Here is a 12,500-nt window from a genome sequence, read left to right on the forward strand (position 1 = left end):
AAGTAAAAGTGTATTAAACATTAGTAAACTTTAGGTACATTAACAAATGCGCTAACATTAGCCCCGCCCCCAGCCCCTAACGCAAGCGGTTCTTAAGTCTAGACCAGCAAAGTTTTGGTACTACTTAAGAACCACTTTTCCTGCTTCAGAGCCGGTGCTTTGGCTGTCGGACAAGAAAGAACTGGTTCTAAATTAGGCTCCGAACCTGCACTCAAACTGCCTCGGTGGAAAAAAGGGCGTTTGAGACACTTTCTAATGAGGTCACAGTGAAAACTAATTGGAGAGGAACTTAACAAACCACAGCACTGTGAAAATTCTCCAATCTGATTGGTCAGAAGGTATTTTTTTAGCTTTAGTTCTATATTTAATAGTAAATAAAAAAATATGTTTGTATGTATGTTTGCGTAGCTGCGGTTAGATGCCCTTCATCAGATCGTGGTTTTAATTGCTGGGATGGAGGATAAAAGCAGTCAAGCCGGAGCAGAGGGCGTGGCTGGGCGTGGCCCTGCTGCGTTTCACTCCGCCTCCTTGCTGACGTCAGTCAGACTGCAATTCTTGGCAGGATGCTTTGGCCTCGGTGCCTGTAACGGAGGACTGAAGGGTGAGAGTGTCCAGCTGCACCACTACCAGGTAACCATCATGCTTGTGTACTCTGGGAATTAACAAGCAATTAGAAGTAAACAGAATGGTATTGATGTACTTTAATGCTTGGCTTTTGGTCAACAGAGTTTAAATTATTAATAGATCGTATATCTTTATATATACACACTGTATTGCTAAAAGTTCCAGATCAATTCCCCTCCATTTGCTGTTACAATGATGTACCACTCTCATTGGAAGCCTTTCCACTAGGTGTTCGTTGGGGGAGTCTGGGCTCTGTGTACCTCTGACTATGTGGTAACAGTCACATGTGGGTGTGACGGTTGGGGTGCACATACTTTTGGTCTTGCAGTGTATGTTATGGACAACGAGGACAGCGATTAAAAATCGGTTTGGATCTACACAGACGGCTGATGTTCGGATATATACGTTTACATGTTTGTGCTTTTCTTTCATCCCAGGACGGCGTCCGAGCCGCTAAAAAGAGATTACAGATGGACATTCAGACGGCGGTGCACAAAATCTACCAGCAGCTTTCTATTACACTAGAGAGAGCTCTTCAATCAAATAAGCACCATATAGGTAATGTAAAGAAGCATACTGCATCTCTTCTCTCTCTCTCTCTCTCACACACACACACACACACAAACGGTGTGCACCGAGTTGTCACGTGCATTCTTTTGTACACAGAGGCTCAGCAGCGGCTGCTGTTAGTGACCGTGTTTGCCCTCAGTGTGCGCTACCAGCCTGTGGACGTTTCATTGGCCATCTCGAGCGGCCAGCTAGACGTTCTCTCTCAGCTGTGTGGTAAAGAAACCCTTCTGGGACACACACTCCAGCTCTTACACAAACCTGCTGGTTCCCAACTCAGCACAGCACTCAAAGTGGCCAGCACCCGACTGCTGCAGATCCTCGCCATTAGCACAGGGTAAAAAAAAACAAAAAAAAACACCACGATGTTTAAACGAGGTTTTCCCAAATATTTGGGGGTTAATCGCTGCTGTTTTGTGTCAGGACGTACGCTGACAGGTTGAGCCCTAAAGTAGTTCAGGCTCTGTTGGACCTACTCTGTAGTCAGCTGAAGACTTTGCTGTCACAGGCTGCAGGAAGCGTCCTCAGCACAAGTCCAGATTCCGAGGAGAAAACAGACGAGGGAACCGACAACACGAAAAAAGACTTCAGGGGTAATTCATGCACGCACACACACCCCCTTACTCCAACAGCTTCACTACGAATCCTAATTCTATTAGCAGATGAACACACGATAATAAGTGTGTGTGTGTGTGTGTGTGTGTGTGTGTGTGTGTGTGTGTTCGGTTTTAGCCTTACTGCATAAACAGCACACGGCGGAGCTACATCTCGGAGACTTTCTAGTGTTTCTTAGAAGAGTCGTATCTTCCAAAGCCATCCAGTCCAAGATGGCGTCTCCCAAATGGACCGAAGTTCTGCTTAACATCGCAGCGCAAAAATGCTGTTCAGGTGCCGGTGTTTAAAAGCTTTAAACCTTTTTTTAGTTTTTAGTCCTTCAAATTTCATTCTGGATACATTTCCGTGTCCCAAGTATAGGAATACTAGTAAAGTAAAAACAAAACATTTATACATTTATATAAAAATAATGTTTCTGATGTGTTTAGAAACATAAATCGGTAATGTACGTGTCTGATTATTGTAAATATCGAAATAATGTTGATACCCAAAATTAGAGGAATTTTTTTTTAACAAAATGCAAAGTGCAATATTCTTAAAACAGTGAGTTTTGCATGATGTCGTAAAAATGATAAGATTTAATGTCGTCCCTTTAACAGACTGTGACCTTGAGAAGAAAGTTATGTTACAGATATGATCTCTCAAGCGATTCAGAGGTCATATACTGTTCATAATTTCACCAACGTCTGCCTCGAATAATATCTCAAATGCTAAGATTTGTGTATTTTATAAGGTTGTTGTTTTTTTTTTAATTCCACAGGCATTCCACTGGTGGGGAATTTGAGGACCCGACTCCTGGCCTTGCATGTCCTGGAGGCTGTACTTCCTGCCTGTGAAAGTAGCATCGAGGATCATCAAATGACCCAGGTTTTATTCTTAAACACACTACCGATGTGCTAGTAGCTGATGGTCCAACTTCTATGTAAACGCAGCTATGAAAAACACTGTTTTTAATAAAAATTGATCTGGGCTTAAAATAAAAGCAGACCGAAAGAACTGAATTAGAAGTCTCTTTCACAGTAGTGAAGAAGAGCAACCGTAACGAGGCCTAGAGTGCCAATACTTATAAAATGTGACATTAACGGTATATAAATATAACTGTGTTATGAGTGACTTGCCGTTTAGCATGGCATGTTATGTTATGAATCGTTATACCTCATGCAGTGAGCCTATATAGGAGTGTAATGATTTTATCGACTCCTAGGGTGCTGTTATTTGATCCCTACTCACAATACATTACATATCATCAAATGACCTTAAAGGTGCGGTCTCTGATATTTGAGAAATGCTTCAGAAAACCGAGTCGGGACGAGAAACTAAACAAAAATCAAAACAAACGTGTAGCCAATGAGCAGAAAGGGGCGTGTCTTGTCAATATGGGCGGAGAGAGTGTTCAGTGCACATGTGTGACATTAGCAGAAAGCGGTTTTAACATTGACGTGGAGGATAAAAACAAAGAAAGAAAGAGAAGAAAGACTTACGATAAGGCAAGAAGTAGGACGTGTTAATATAGGATCAGCTTTCCAGCGCTGGAGAGAACTGAAGGAGCAGGAAGTTGGCCACATATTCACAGGTTGGAGTTTCCCGAGTCAATAACTCCTGAGCTAAACGCTGTTACTACACAAATAACACCTCTTTTCTATCGTAGTAATGTAGAGAGGCAGCTACAACCGCGTTTTGTGTAGTAACAGCGTTTAGCTCAGGAGTTATTGACTCGGGAAACTCCAATCTGTTAATATGCACACATGCGCACTGAACACTCTCTCCGCCCATATTGACAAGACACGCCCCTTTCCGCTCATTGGCTACACGTTAGATTTGATCTTTGTTTTGTTTGGTGGCCTGACTCAGTTTTCTGAAGCATTTCTCAAATATCGGAGACCCCACCTTTAAATTGTGTGTAACTTCCATAATGACTTCATTCCGGTCAGGGTGATGAGAGATCCAGGGTCTATCTATCTCAGTGGGAAGTCAGGGATGTGATCTCTTAAAGCTTTAAAGCTTCGGTGCGTGCAGAAAAGTCCACATCGTTAACGTCTTTCTTTTTTTTGCGTAACGACAGGTGGTAGAAAGGTTGTTCTCTCTGCTGTCGGATTGCATGTGGGAGGCTCCCGTCGCTCAGGCCAAACACACCGTCCACCTGAAGGAACGAGAGCAAGAGGGAAAGCTCCAGGTGAACGATACAAATCAATGTGAAATGTACAGAAAAGTCCAGTTTAAAATTGGTTGGACAAATATGTAGAATAGACTGTACAGAGTTTTCTGTGTGTGTGTGTGTTAGGGTGAGGCGGAGGAGGAAGAAGAGAACCTGCCTATTCAGGAAGTGATCTTCGACCCTGAAAAGGTGCAGTGCTGTGTGGTGGAAAACGGACAGGGTCTGACGCACGGCAGCGGCGGGAAAGGCTACGGCCTGGCTGCTACAGGCATCTCATCAGGCTGCTACCAGTGGAAGGTAACACATACACACACACACACACACACACACACACACAGAGGCATTTATTTCACATCGGTTCTCCAGTTTATACCCAGTCACATTTTTAAGCTGTATGCATGTCTTTTTTTGTCAGTTCTACATAGTGAAGGAGAACCGCGGGAACGAGGGAACATGCGTGGGTGTGTCTCGCTGGCCCGTACACGACTTCAACCACCGCACCACGGCTGACATGTGGCTGTACCGCGCCTACAGCGGCAACCTGTACCACAACGGGGAGCAGACACTCGCTCTGTCCAGCTACACACAGGGCGACTACATCACCTGCGTGCTGGACATGGAGGCTCGCACCGTGTCCTTCGGAAAGAACGGAGAGGTCAGGTGGAGACACGTTCACTCGTTTCTAAACTGAATAAAAACATAAACTCTTCTGTATCGATGATGGCTGAAGTTACAGCCTCGTCTCCTTCCAAAAACGTTAAATAAACATCCTGTGAGTGGGCTGTTACTATGGAAACGTATTAGCATAAGGAGGTTCATTTATATAAACCTGCGATTTTGTCATAGCTGCTGTTACCAAAAAAAAAATAATAATAACACATTTAACACAACCTGCTTCGTGTAGGAGCCCAAACTGGCTTTTGAAGACGTGGACGCTACGGAGCTTTACCCATGCGTCATGTTCTACAGCAGCAACCCAGGAGAAAAGGTATAGAGTCAGAATAATAAAAGGCGGTGATGAGAAGGTGGATGTACTGAGGTAAAGTAAAAAGATCTGTTTAACACATCTGGTTTGTTTATAGGTCAAAATCTGTGACATGCAGATGCGTGGCACGCCGCGCGACCTTTTACCCGGCGACCCCATCTGCAGTCCTGTGGCCACCGTTCTCGCTGAGGCTGTGTCTCAGCTGGTGAGGATCCTGCACCGCTCAGACTGCTGGACGCAACCCATCAACCGGTGCATGCTCCAGCGGCTGCAGCAAATCCGTGGCCGCCTGCGCGACGGCGTTCCACCTCCGGGCGGCGCGAGACTTCGAAAGAGCCGCTCAGCTCAGAGCCGTGACGAACAAGACGAGGCTAAGGAAGAGGACAGGGAGGAGGAGCGTGGCAGAAGCGGACGGGAGCTGACGGAGGCGCAGCTGCGTACGCTTTGTAACCTGATATGGCCCGTGCTGGCGGTGATCGGAGGTGTGGATGGAGGTCTGAGGGTTGGAGGTCGCTGCGTGCACAAGCAAAGCGGGAGACATGCCACCCTTCTGGGTGTGGTGAAGGAGGGCAGCATGTCAGCCAAGGTGCAATGGGACGAGGCAGAGATCACCATCAGGTGAGACAAACTAATCACCTATAAATAATGAATTTATTACACTTCTGTCAGGCTGTCAGTCTGTTCCACTGATGTTTTATTTAGTTTTCAAAATGAACATTTCCTGTAGCATTTGCCCTCGTCTGTATGTCTCTCTCTCTCTCTCTCTCTCTCTCCCCTTCATCTTTGTCTCTTTCACATACATCGTCTGTCTCTGTCTCCCCTTCTCTATATCTCTCTCTTCTTTTTCTCTTTCACACACACACACACACACACACACACACACTCCCTCTCTCTCGCATACATACACTCTCTCTCTCTCTCACACACACACACACCCTCTCTCTCTCACACACACACACACACACACACCCTCTCTCTTTCACACACACACTTTCTCTCTCTCTCATACGCACACACACACACACACACACACACTTTCCGTCTCTCTGTTCGACTCTCTTTTCTACCTTTCTCTCCCCCTCTCTCAGCCTTTTTTTTGTATCTTTCTGTCTGTCTCTCTCTCTCTCTCTCTCTCTCTTTCTCTCTTTCACTTGCACCCTCGCTGTCATCTTCATCTTCTAGCTCATCTCTTTTCTTTAGAACTTTATTCCACTCCCTCATATTATCTAGTATTAGCTTCATATCTTTGCATGCCCTCTTTACCTCACACTCCCTCACACTCTCTACCTCTCTCTGCTTCTTCTCGTCTTCTTTACCTCTTCATGTCCTTTCACGTCCACTCCTCACTGAAGCTTCCCCGCTTTCTGGTCACCTAGTGACACGCCGCTGTATAACCTGGAGCCGTGCGAGCCGCTGCCTTTTGACGTAGCCCGTTTCCGAGGTCTGACCGCCGCACTGCTTCTGGATCTCACCGCTCTGGCTTCACTGCAGGATGACGCCAAGCTCTCACCTTCCTCCTGCTCCTCTTCTTCCTCACGTCGCCACGAGCGGAGACACCGGCACGAACCTCACGAGCCGGAGACCGAAGATGGCCCGGGTGACCTGCGTGTCTCTCATAGCCTGGATGAAGTACGTTCACACGCCCACACCACTGCTCATCCTGAGCCGACGAAGACCCCTGTGACGGCCGAGGTCCACGCCGTGCAGCTCTCCTACCTCTGCCTCGGTGCCATGAAGAGCCTGAGCGTCCTGCTGAGCTGCAGCAAGTACGCCGAGCTCCTGCTCATCCCCAAGGCAGTACATGACAGCGGCCACAACTCGGACTGCAGCAGCCTGAGCATCGTGTCACAAGAGGAGGGAGAGATGCGCTCAGCACTTCAGTTCCTCATGAGACACATGGTGAAGCGGGCCGTGATGAGGTCACCCATTAAACGTGTCCTAGGATTGGCTGAACTGGAGCGGGCGCAGGCCATGATCTACAAACTCGTCGTCAATAGCGTTTTAGAAGAGCAAGAAGGCGGGAAAGCCAAACCCTGTGAGTCTCGAACTCTATTGCACTTAAAGCACACACTATTTACTGCATATGCAGTGTGTATGGAAAGAAAAAATGATTGATGTTGAATCTTGTGTGTGTGTGCGCGTGTGAACGTGTCTAGCGGATGGTGAGTGTGAGGAGCTTGAAGGCGAGCAGCAGTTCCAGACGCCGGTCACCACTTCACCCTCTGCCTCCAGCAGCACGTCATTCATGAGCTCCTCCCTAGAGGACACTACCACCGCAACCACTCCTGTCACCACGGCAACCACACCCGTAACTGATGCTGAAACCGCACCGGCCTCAGAATCACCAGGCGTAATGCCCCTCAGTCTGCTCAGGTACACAAACACGCGCGCGAACACACAACGCATGATCGTCTGTTCTGACACGTCATATTTTTTTAAACATATGCAGGTATTTAGATGTGTGTGTGTATGTGTGAGTAGACAGATGTTCTCCAGCTACCCCACAACCGCGTTGCTGCCTGCTCGCCGGGCTCAGACGCCGCCGGTCTCATCCCTACCCACGTCTCCTTCAGACGAACACGGCCGCAGACAGAGTTTCACCTCTACTGATACTCAGCCTGCCAGAACTACAAACAGGACAGGTGTGTAAACGTACAGTATAAACACTATATACATGGTAAAAACTAAAAAACTGGTTACGACGTTTATGCTACAAAAAACAGCGTTTACTGTTTGCTGCATTTTCGCTGGCGGCAGCAGCGCGTTTTAAGCCCCGAAGAGACGCCTGGGTGAAAGATCACCTGCGAGTGACGTACTTCCGTTTGGGAGGAGTATAGCGCTGACGTATGTGGCTTGAACAACCACATTCATTTACACCTGTCCAGTTTCATCTGAAACGCGTCCCAGACCACCTCCTGAAGGGGTTCGAACCATCGGATTTATATCAGTCTCCAAAATGTTTCGGAGGGCATTTAGACCTGGTCTTTTTACCGTCAGATAGCTATCGGGTCACAGAAAAGGCGTGAAGTGACAACATATTGGCCATATGTTTAAATAAAAAGAAAAACAAACACAGGCTTTCATGGTGTGGCCTAATTTTTCCACGACTGAATATACACACACCCACACACACACACACACACACACAAACTAACAAAAACTTATTACAATTATTTATTAGCCTTGTATGGTCATTTTCTTCTGCTCCACTTGTGTGCAGCTCTATCAGACCCCAGTAGCCGTCTGTCAACATCTCCTCCTCCCCCTGCCATTGCTGTACCCCTTCTAGAGATGGGGTTCTCCCTCAGACAGATTCTGAAGGCTCTAGAAGCCACAGGTACACAGTCTCTTACACACACACCCCACCCCCCACACACAAACGTGTCTATTGAAAGTCCACTGTGTTCACCAGAACCTTTTTATCCAGGCGCACGAGGTGAGGCCGATGCCCAGAACATCACGGTTCTTGCCATGTGGATGATCGAGCACCCGGGCACCGAGGACTCAGAGGAGTGCACCCTCTCTTCTGACTGCTCAGGGGCATCTGGAGTAGGTAAGAGTGCGGAGAGGAGCTACCTGCGCTCACCTGGAGACATCCCCAATGCTGACGCCACCGAGCCGGAGGAGGGATTCAGTGAGAGGTAAACACCATATCCGTTATCTTTCTTGTCTCATTATTCTACTTTAAAAAATTTCAATCACTTACACATAATTCTGATCTCAGCCAGGAAGGATTAGATCAAGACTCTGCCTCAGCCTCCACTGGCCACGCCCCTCGTGGGCGCTCAGGTACCAGTCGGAAGCATCGCTTTGATCTGGCTGCACGCACTTTATTGGCCCGTGCAGGTACCCAACATACACACCATGCACACACACACACGCGCACACACACACACACACACACACACTCACTCACACATGCATATAGGTATATCGTTGTGAAAGTTTACTGGTGTGCTTGTGGTTTTCTTTGTAGCTGGACTGTACCATTCGGTGCAGGCACACCGCTCTCAGGTGCGAAGGGAGGGGTCAGGGCTGCAGCAGGACTCGGGCTCACTGGGTGGAGTTTATGACTTCAACCTGGACGAGGAGCTGGAGCTGGAGCTGGACCAAGAGGCGATGGAGGCCATGTTCACCCAGGAGCTTGCATCAGACTCGGACATCCTGGGAATGTGGATTCCGGAGGTACTGGACTGGCCAACATGGGTGTGTGTGACCGCGGCTTTGGGCTGCAGCTACTTTCCTACTCACTCTTCACCCTGTTAACCAAGAAAACGCACACACACACACACACACACACACACACACACAGAGACTCACACACGCATCTCTTTGTTCACAAATGCTAACACTTTAGCAGACTGTTGCACGCTGACAGAACATTTCTTTAAAGAAAAGCTCTTCCTGTTTTTACTAACACGCTAACAGTTCCGAGCGCCGCCGCATCACACCACAACGGCGACACTTTGCCTGATTCAACACTTCTTATCGTTTTTGTGTGTAGCACGTGTGCGAGTCAGAGGAACGCGAGGAGGTGGTGGTCTGTGAGCTCTGCGACGTGAACGTGTCCAGTTTTAACCAGCACATGAAGAAAAGTCATCCGGGCTGCGGGCGGAGCGCTAATCGGCAGGGTTACCGTAGCAACGGGTCCTATGTGGACGGGTGGTTTGGAGGAGAGTGCGGGAGTGGCAACCCGTATTACCTACTGTGTGGAAGCTGCAGGGAAAAGTACCTCGGCATGAAGAGCAAGCACAAAGGAGTCGTGCCAGAGAGGTGAGCTTTACAGGGAAGTGTGGGTGGAGCTATAGGAATGTGTGGGTGGGGCTACACGGGTGTGTGGGTGGGGCTACACGGGTGTGTGGGTGGAGCTACACAGATGTGTGGGTGGAGCCACAGGAAGTGCAGGTCCTGTGTCTAAGGACCGGGAAATGGTCCGGGAAACTCCTCCTATATATAGTAATATTAAATTACTAAAAAATATTAAATATATATTAAATATTAACCAAAATATTTATTTATTTATCTATTTATCTATCTATCTATCTATCTATCTATCTATCTATCTATCTATCTATCTATCTATCTATCTATTTATTTATTTATTTCTTTCTTTCAGATACAAGGGCCAGGCTCCAGATCTGCTGGGAAAACAGGACAGCGTGTATGAAGGTATTGAACAGTTCTCGGTTGTTTTTAATAGTAAAGACACTTAGCATTGCTTAACATCGGTTGCTAAACAGCTTCTGCTTGGTATGTAGGTGTGCCAAACCGTGTGTGTGTGTGTCCTGCAGAGGACTGGGACATGCTGGACGTGGACGAGACAGAGAAGCTGACGGGAGAGGAAGAGTTCGAGCTTCTTTCGGCACCACTGGGACTCTCGGAACGAAAACCCGTCCCCGAGGCCGTCCACTTTCCCGACACAGACCCCCTCGGCGCCTCTGTCGCCATGGTTACCGCGACAAACAGCATGGAGGAGACTCTCCTGCAGATAGGCAAGATAACGACATCCTCATCCTTACTCGTTTAAGATAGAACATGACTCTTTTACTCGCTCAGGTATTTGTCGAGCGTTGAGAGTAAACTTTAAAATCCAACTAGGAAATGTGCAAAGAATTTTCGAGGAATTTAAATGCTCGTGTCTGGTTCGTTTTAGCCTGCGTTAATCGGCTATCGTTACTATCAACTTAACAGTCAGTAATTAACCTTTTGAATTAGAGATTAAAACACTAATAAATCAACAAAAAAATCTAAATAAAGAATTTAAATTTGATAAGTTTAATATACTATTAATAAATTCTAATAATATTCTGAATAATTGATAAATAATGAAGTAATTACTTAACGAACAATAATTTTATTATGCGGTTAATTTCAGTTCCATTTCATTCATTTTAATTTTATTTTTTAAGCATTAACGTACAAGCATTGACTTGATAAAACTCTCAGTTCCAGTTAGAGGTGATTAACACGGTGTTACAGCTGTTTTCAGGTGATCGATATGTTCCTTCTTATGATTAATCTGCGTTCGCCGCTTGCAGGCTGTCAGAGTTCTGTGGATAAGAGCTCGTCAGGTCGCATGTGTTTGGGTGAGCAGGCAGCAGGGCTTCACTGTTCTGCTGATCGCATGGTGGCTTTGAGGAGAGTCACAGCAGCCGCTCAGGTCCTGGTGGCCAGAACCATGGTGATGAGGGCACTGTCTCTGCTCTCGGTCAGGTGTGTCTTTGTGTGTGTGCTTGTCTTTGTGTGTGTGCTTGTCTTTGTGTGTGTGCTTGTCTTTGTGTGTGTTTGTGTGTGTGTGTGTGTGTGTGTCCTTGTGTGTCTTTGTGTGTGTGTGTGTTTGTGTGTCTTTGTGTGTGTGTGTGTGTTTGTCTTTGTGTGTGTGTGTGTTTGTCTTTGTCTTTGTGTGTGTGTGTTTGTCTTTGTGTGTGTGTGTTTGTCTTTGTCTTTGTGTGTGTGTGTTTGTCTTTGTCTTTGTGTGTGTGTGTTTGTCTTTGTCTTTGTGTGTGTGTGTGTGTGTTTGTCTTTGTGTGTGTGTTTGTCTTTGTGTGTGTGTTTGTCTTTGTGTGTGTGTTTGTCTTTGTGTGTGTGTTTGTCTTTGTGTGTGTTTGTCTTTGTGTCTTTGTGTGTGTGTGTCTTTGTGTGTGTGTGTCTTTGTGTGTGTGTGTCTTTGTGTGTGTGTGTCTTTGTGTGTGTGTGTCTTTGTGTGTGTGTGTCTTTGTGTGTGTGTTTGTCTTTGTTTGTGTGTTTGTCTTTGTTTGTGTGTTTGTCTTTATGTTTGTGTGTATGTGTGTGTGTGTTTGTCTTTGTGTTTGTGTGTTTGTCTTTGTTTGTGTGTTTGTCTTTGTGTGTGTGTTTGTCTTTGTGTGTGTGTTTGTCTTTGTGTGTGTGTTTGTCATTGTGTGTGTTTGTCTTTGTGTGTGTGTTTGTCTTTGTGTGTGTGTTTGTGTTGTGTATGTGTGTGTTTGTGTTGTGTATGTGTGTGTTTTTGTTTGTGTGTGTGTGTGTATGTGTTTTGTGTGTGTTGTTTGTGTGTTGTGTGTGTGTGTCTTGCTGAGCGTTTTCTGACTATATTTTGCGCCTCTCAGTGGTTCCAGCTGCAGTCTTGCCGCTGGACTGGAGTCCCTGGGTCTGACGGACATTAGGACCCTGGTGCGTTTGATGTGCCTGGCTGCAGCTGGTCGTGCAGGTCTCTCCACCGGTGTCGCCTCAGGCCCCAGCACTTTAGAGCGGCCACGTGGATCCAACAAGCCCACCAAACCCATTTCCTGCCTGGCCTACCTCAGCACTGCAGTGGGCTGCCTCGCCTCCAACAGCCCCAATGCCGCCAAGCTGCTGGTCCAGCTCTGCACTCAGGTCAGTACCTTTTTACTGATACTCGTCCTCCTACTGAACCCGATACTCAAATCCTGCTCATCTTCCTCACTCCCTCCTCAATATAGAACCTGATTTCAGCAGCTACAGGGATGAACCTGACAACAGTGGATGATCCGATTCAGAGGAAGTTCCTGCCCAGCTTCCTGCGGGGCGTGGCTGAGGAAAACAAACTCATCACGT

At 46.9% G+C, this 12,500-nt stretch overlaps 1 protein-coding gene across 10 annotated transcripts in view; it reads left to right on the forward strand.

Annotated features, from left to right (window-relative positions):
- The window catches only part of herc1 (HECT and RLD domain containing E3 ubiquitin protein ligase family member 1), a 44,399-nt gene that overhangs the window by 16,069 nt on the left and 15,830 nt on the right, over positions 1-12,500 (forward strand). For 5 of the 10 annotated variants that reach the window (XM_047810174.1, XM_047810173.1, XM_047810176.1 and 2 more), the window contains 24 exons: positions 409-630; positions 1,062-1,182; positions 1,291-1,528; positions 1,615-1,784; positions 1,924-2,079; positions 2,567-2,673; positions 3,869-3,979; positions 4,088-4,258; positions 4,377-4,616; positions 4,866-4,949; positions 5,044-5,564; positions 6,299-6,981; positions 7,103-7,319; positions 7,428-7,588; positions 8,167-8,283; positions 8,374-8,587; positions 8,671-8,792; positions 8,923-9,152; positions 9,451-9,719; positions 10,063-10,115; positions 10,205-10,438; positions 10,985-11,159; positions 12,032-12,299; positions 12,386-12,500. The exon at positions 12,386-12,500 is cut by the window's right edge and continues 99 nt beyond it. In XM_047810174.1, coding sequence (XP_047666130.1) covers positions 409-630; positions 1,062-1,182; positions 1,291-1,528; positions 1,615-1,784; positions 1,924-2,079; positions 2,567-2,673; positions 3,869-3,979; positions 4,088-4,258; positions 4,377-4,616; positions 4,866-4,949; positions 5,044-5,564; positions 6,299-6,981; positions 7,103-7,319; positions 7,428-7,588; positions 8,167-8,283; positions 8,374-8,587; positions 8,671-8,792; positions 8,923-9,152; positions 9,451-9,719; positions 10,063-10,115; positions 10,205-10,438; positions 10,985-11,159; positions 12,032-12,299; positions 12,386-12,500 — 4,999 coding nt within the window. The remainder of the gene's footprint in view (positions 1-408; positions 631-1,061; positions 1,183-1,290; positions 1,529-1,614; positions 1,785-1,923; positions 2,080-2,566; positions 2,674-3,868; positions 3,980-4,087; positions 4,259-4,376; positions 4,617-4,865; positions 4,950-5,043; positions 5,565-6,298; positions 6,982-7,102; positions 7,320-7,427; positions 7,589-8,166; positions 8,284-8,373; positions 8,588-8,670; positions 8,793-8,922; positions 9,153-9,450; positions 9,720-10,062; positions 10,116-10,204; positions 10,439-10,984; positions 11,160-12,031; positions 12,300-12,385) is intronic. The other 5 variants (XM_047810180.1, XM_027152023.2, XM_047810177.1 and 2 more) reach the window with 4 other exon arrangements.

The sequence above is a fragment of the Tachysurus fulvidraco genome, chromosome 2 (assembly GCF_022655615.1).
Source record: "Tachysurus fulvidraco isolate hzauxx_2018 chromosome 2, HZAU_PFXX_2.0, whole genome shotgun sequence".
NCBI classification, from domain to species: Eukaryota; Metazoa; Chordata; class Actinopteri; order Siluriformes; family Bagridae; genus Tachysurus; species Tachysurus fulvidraco.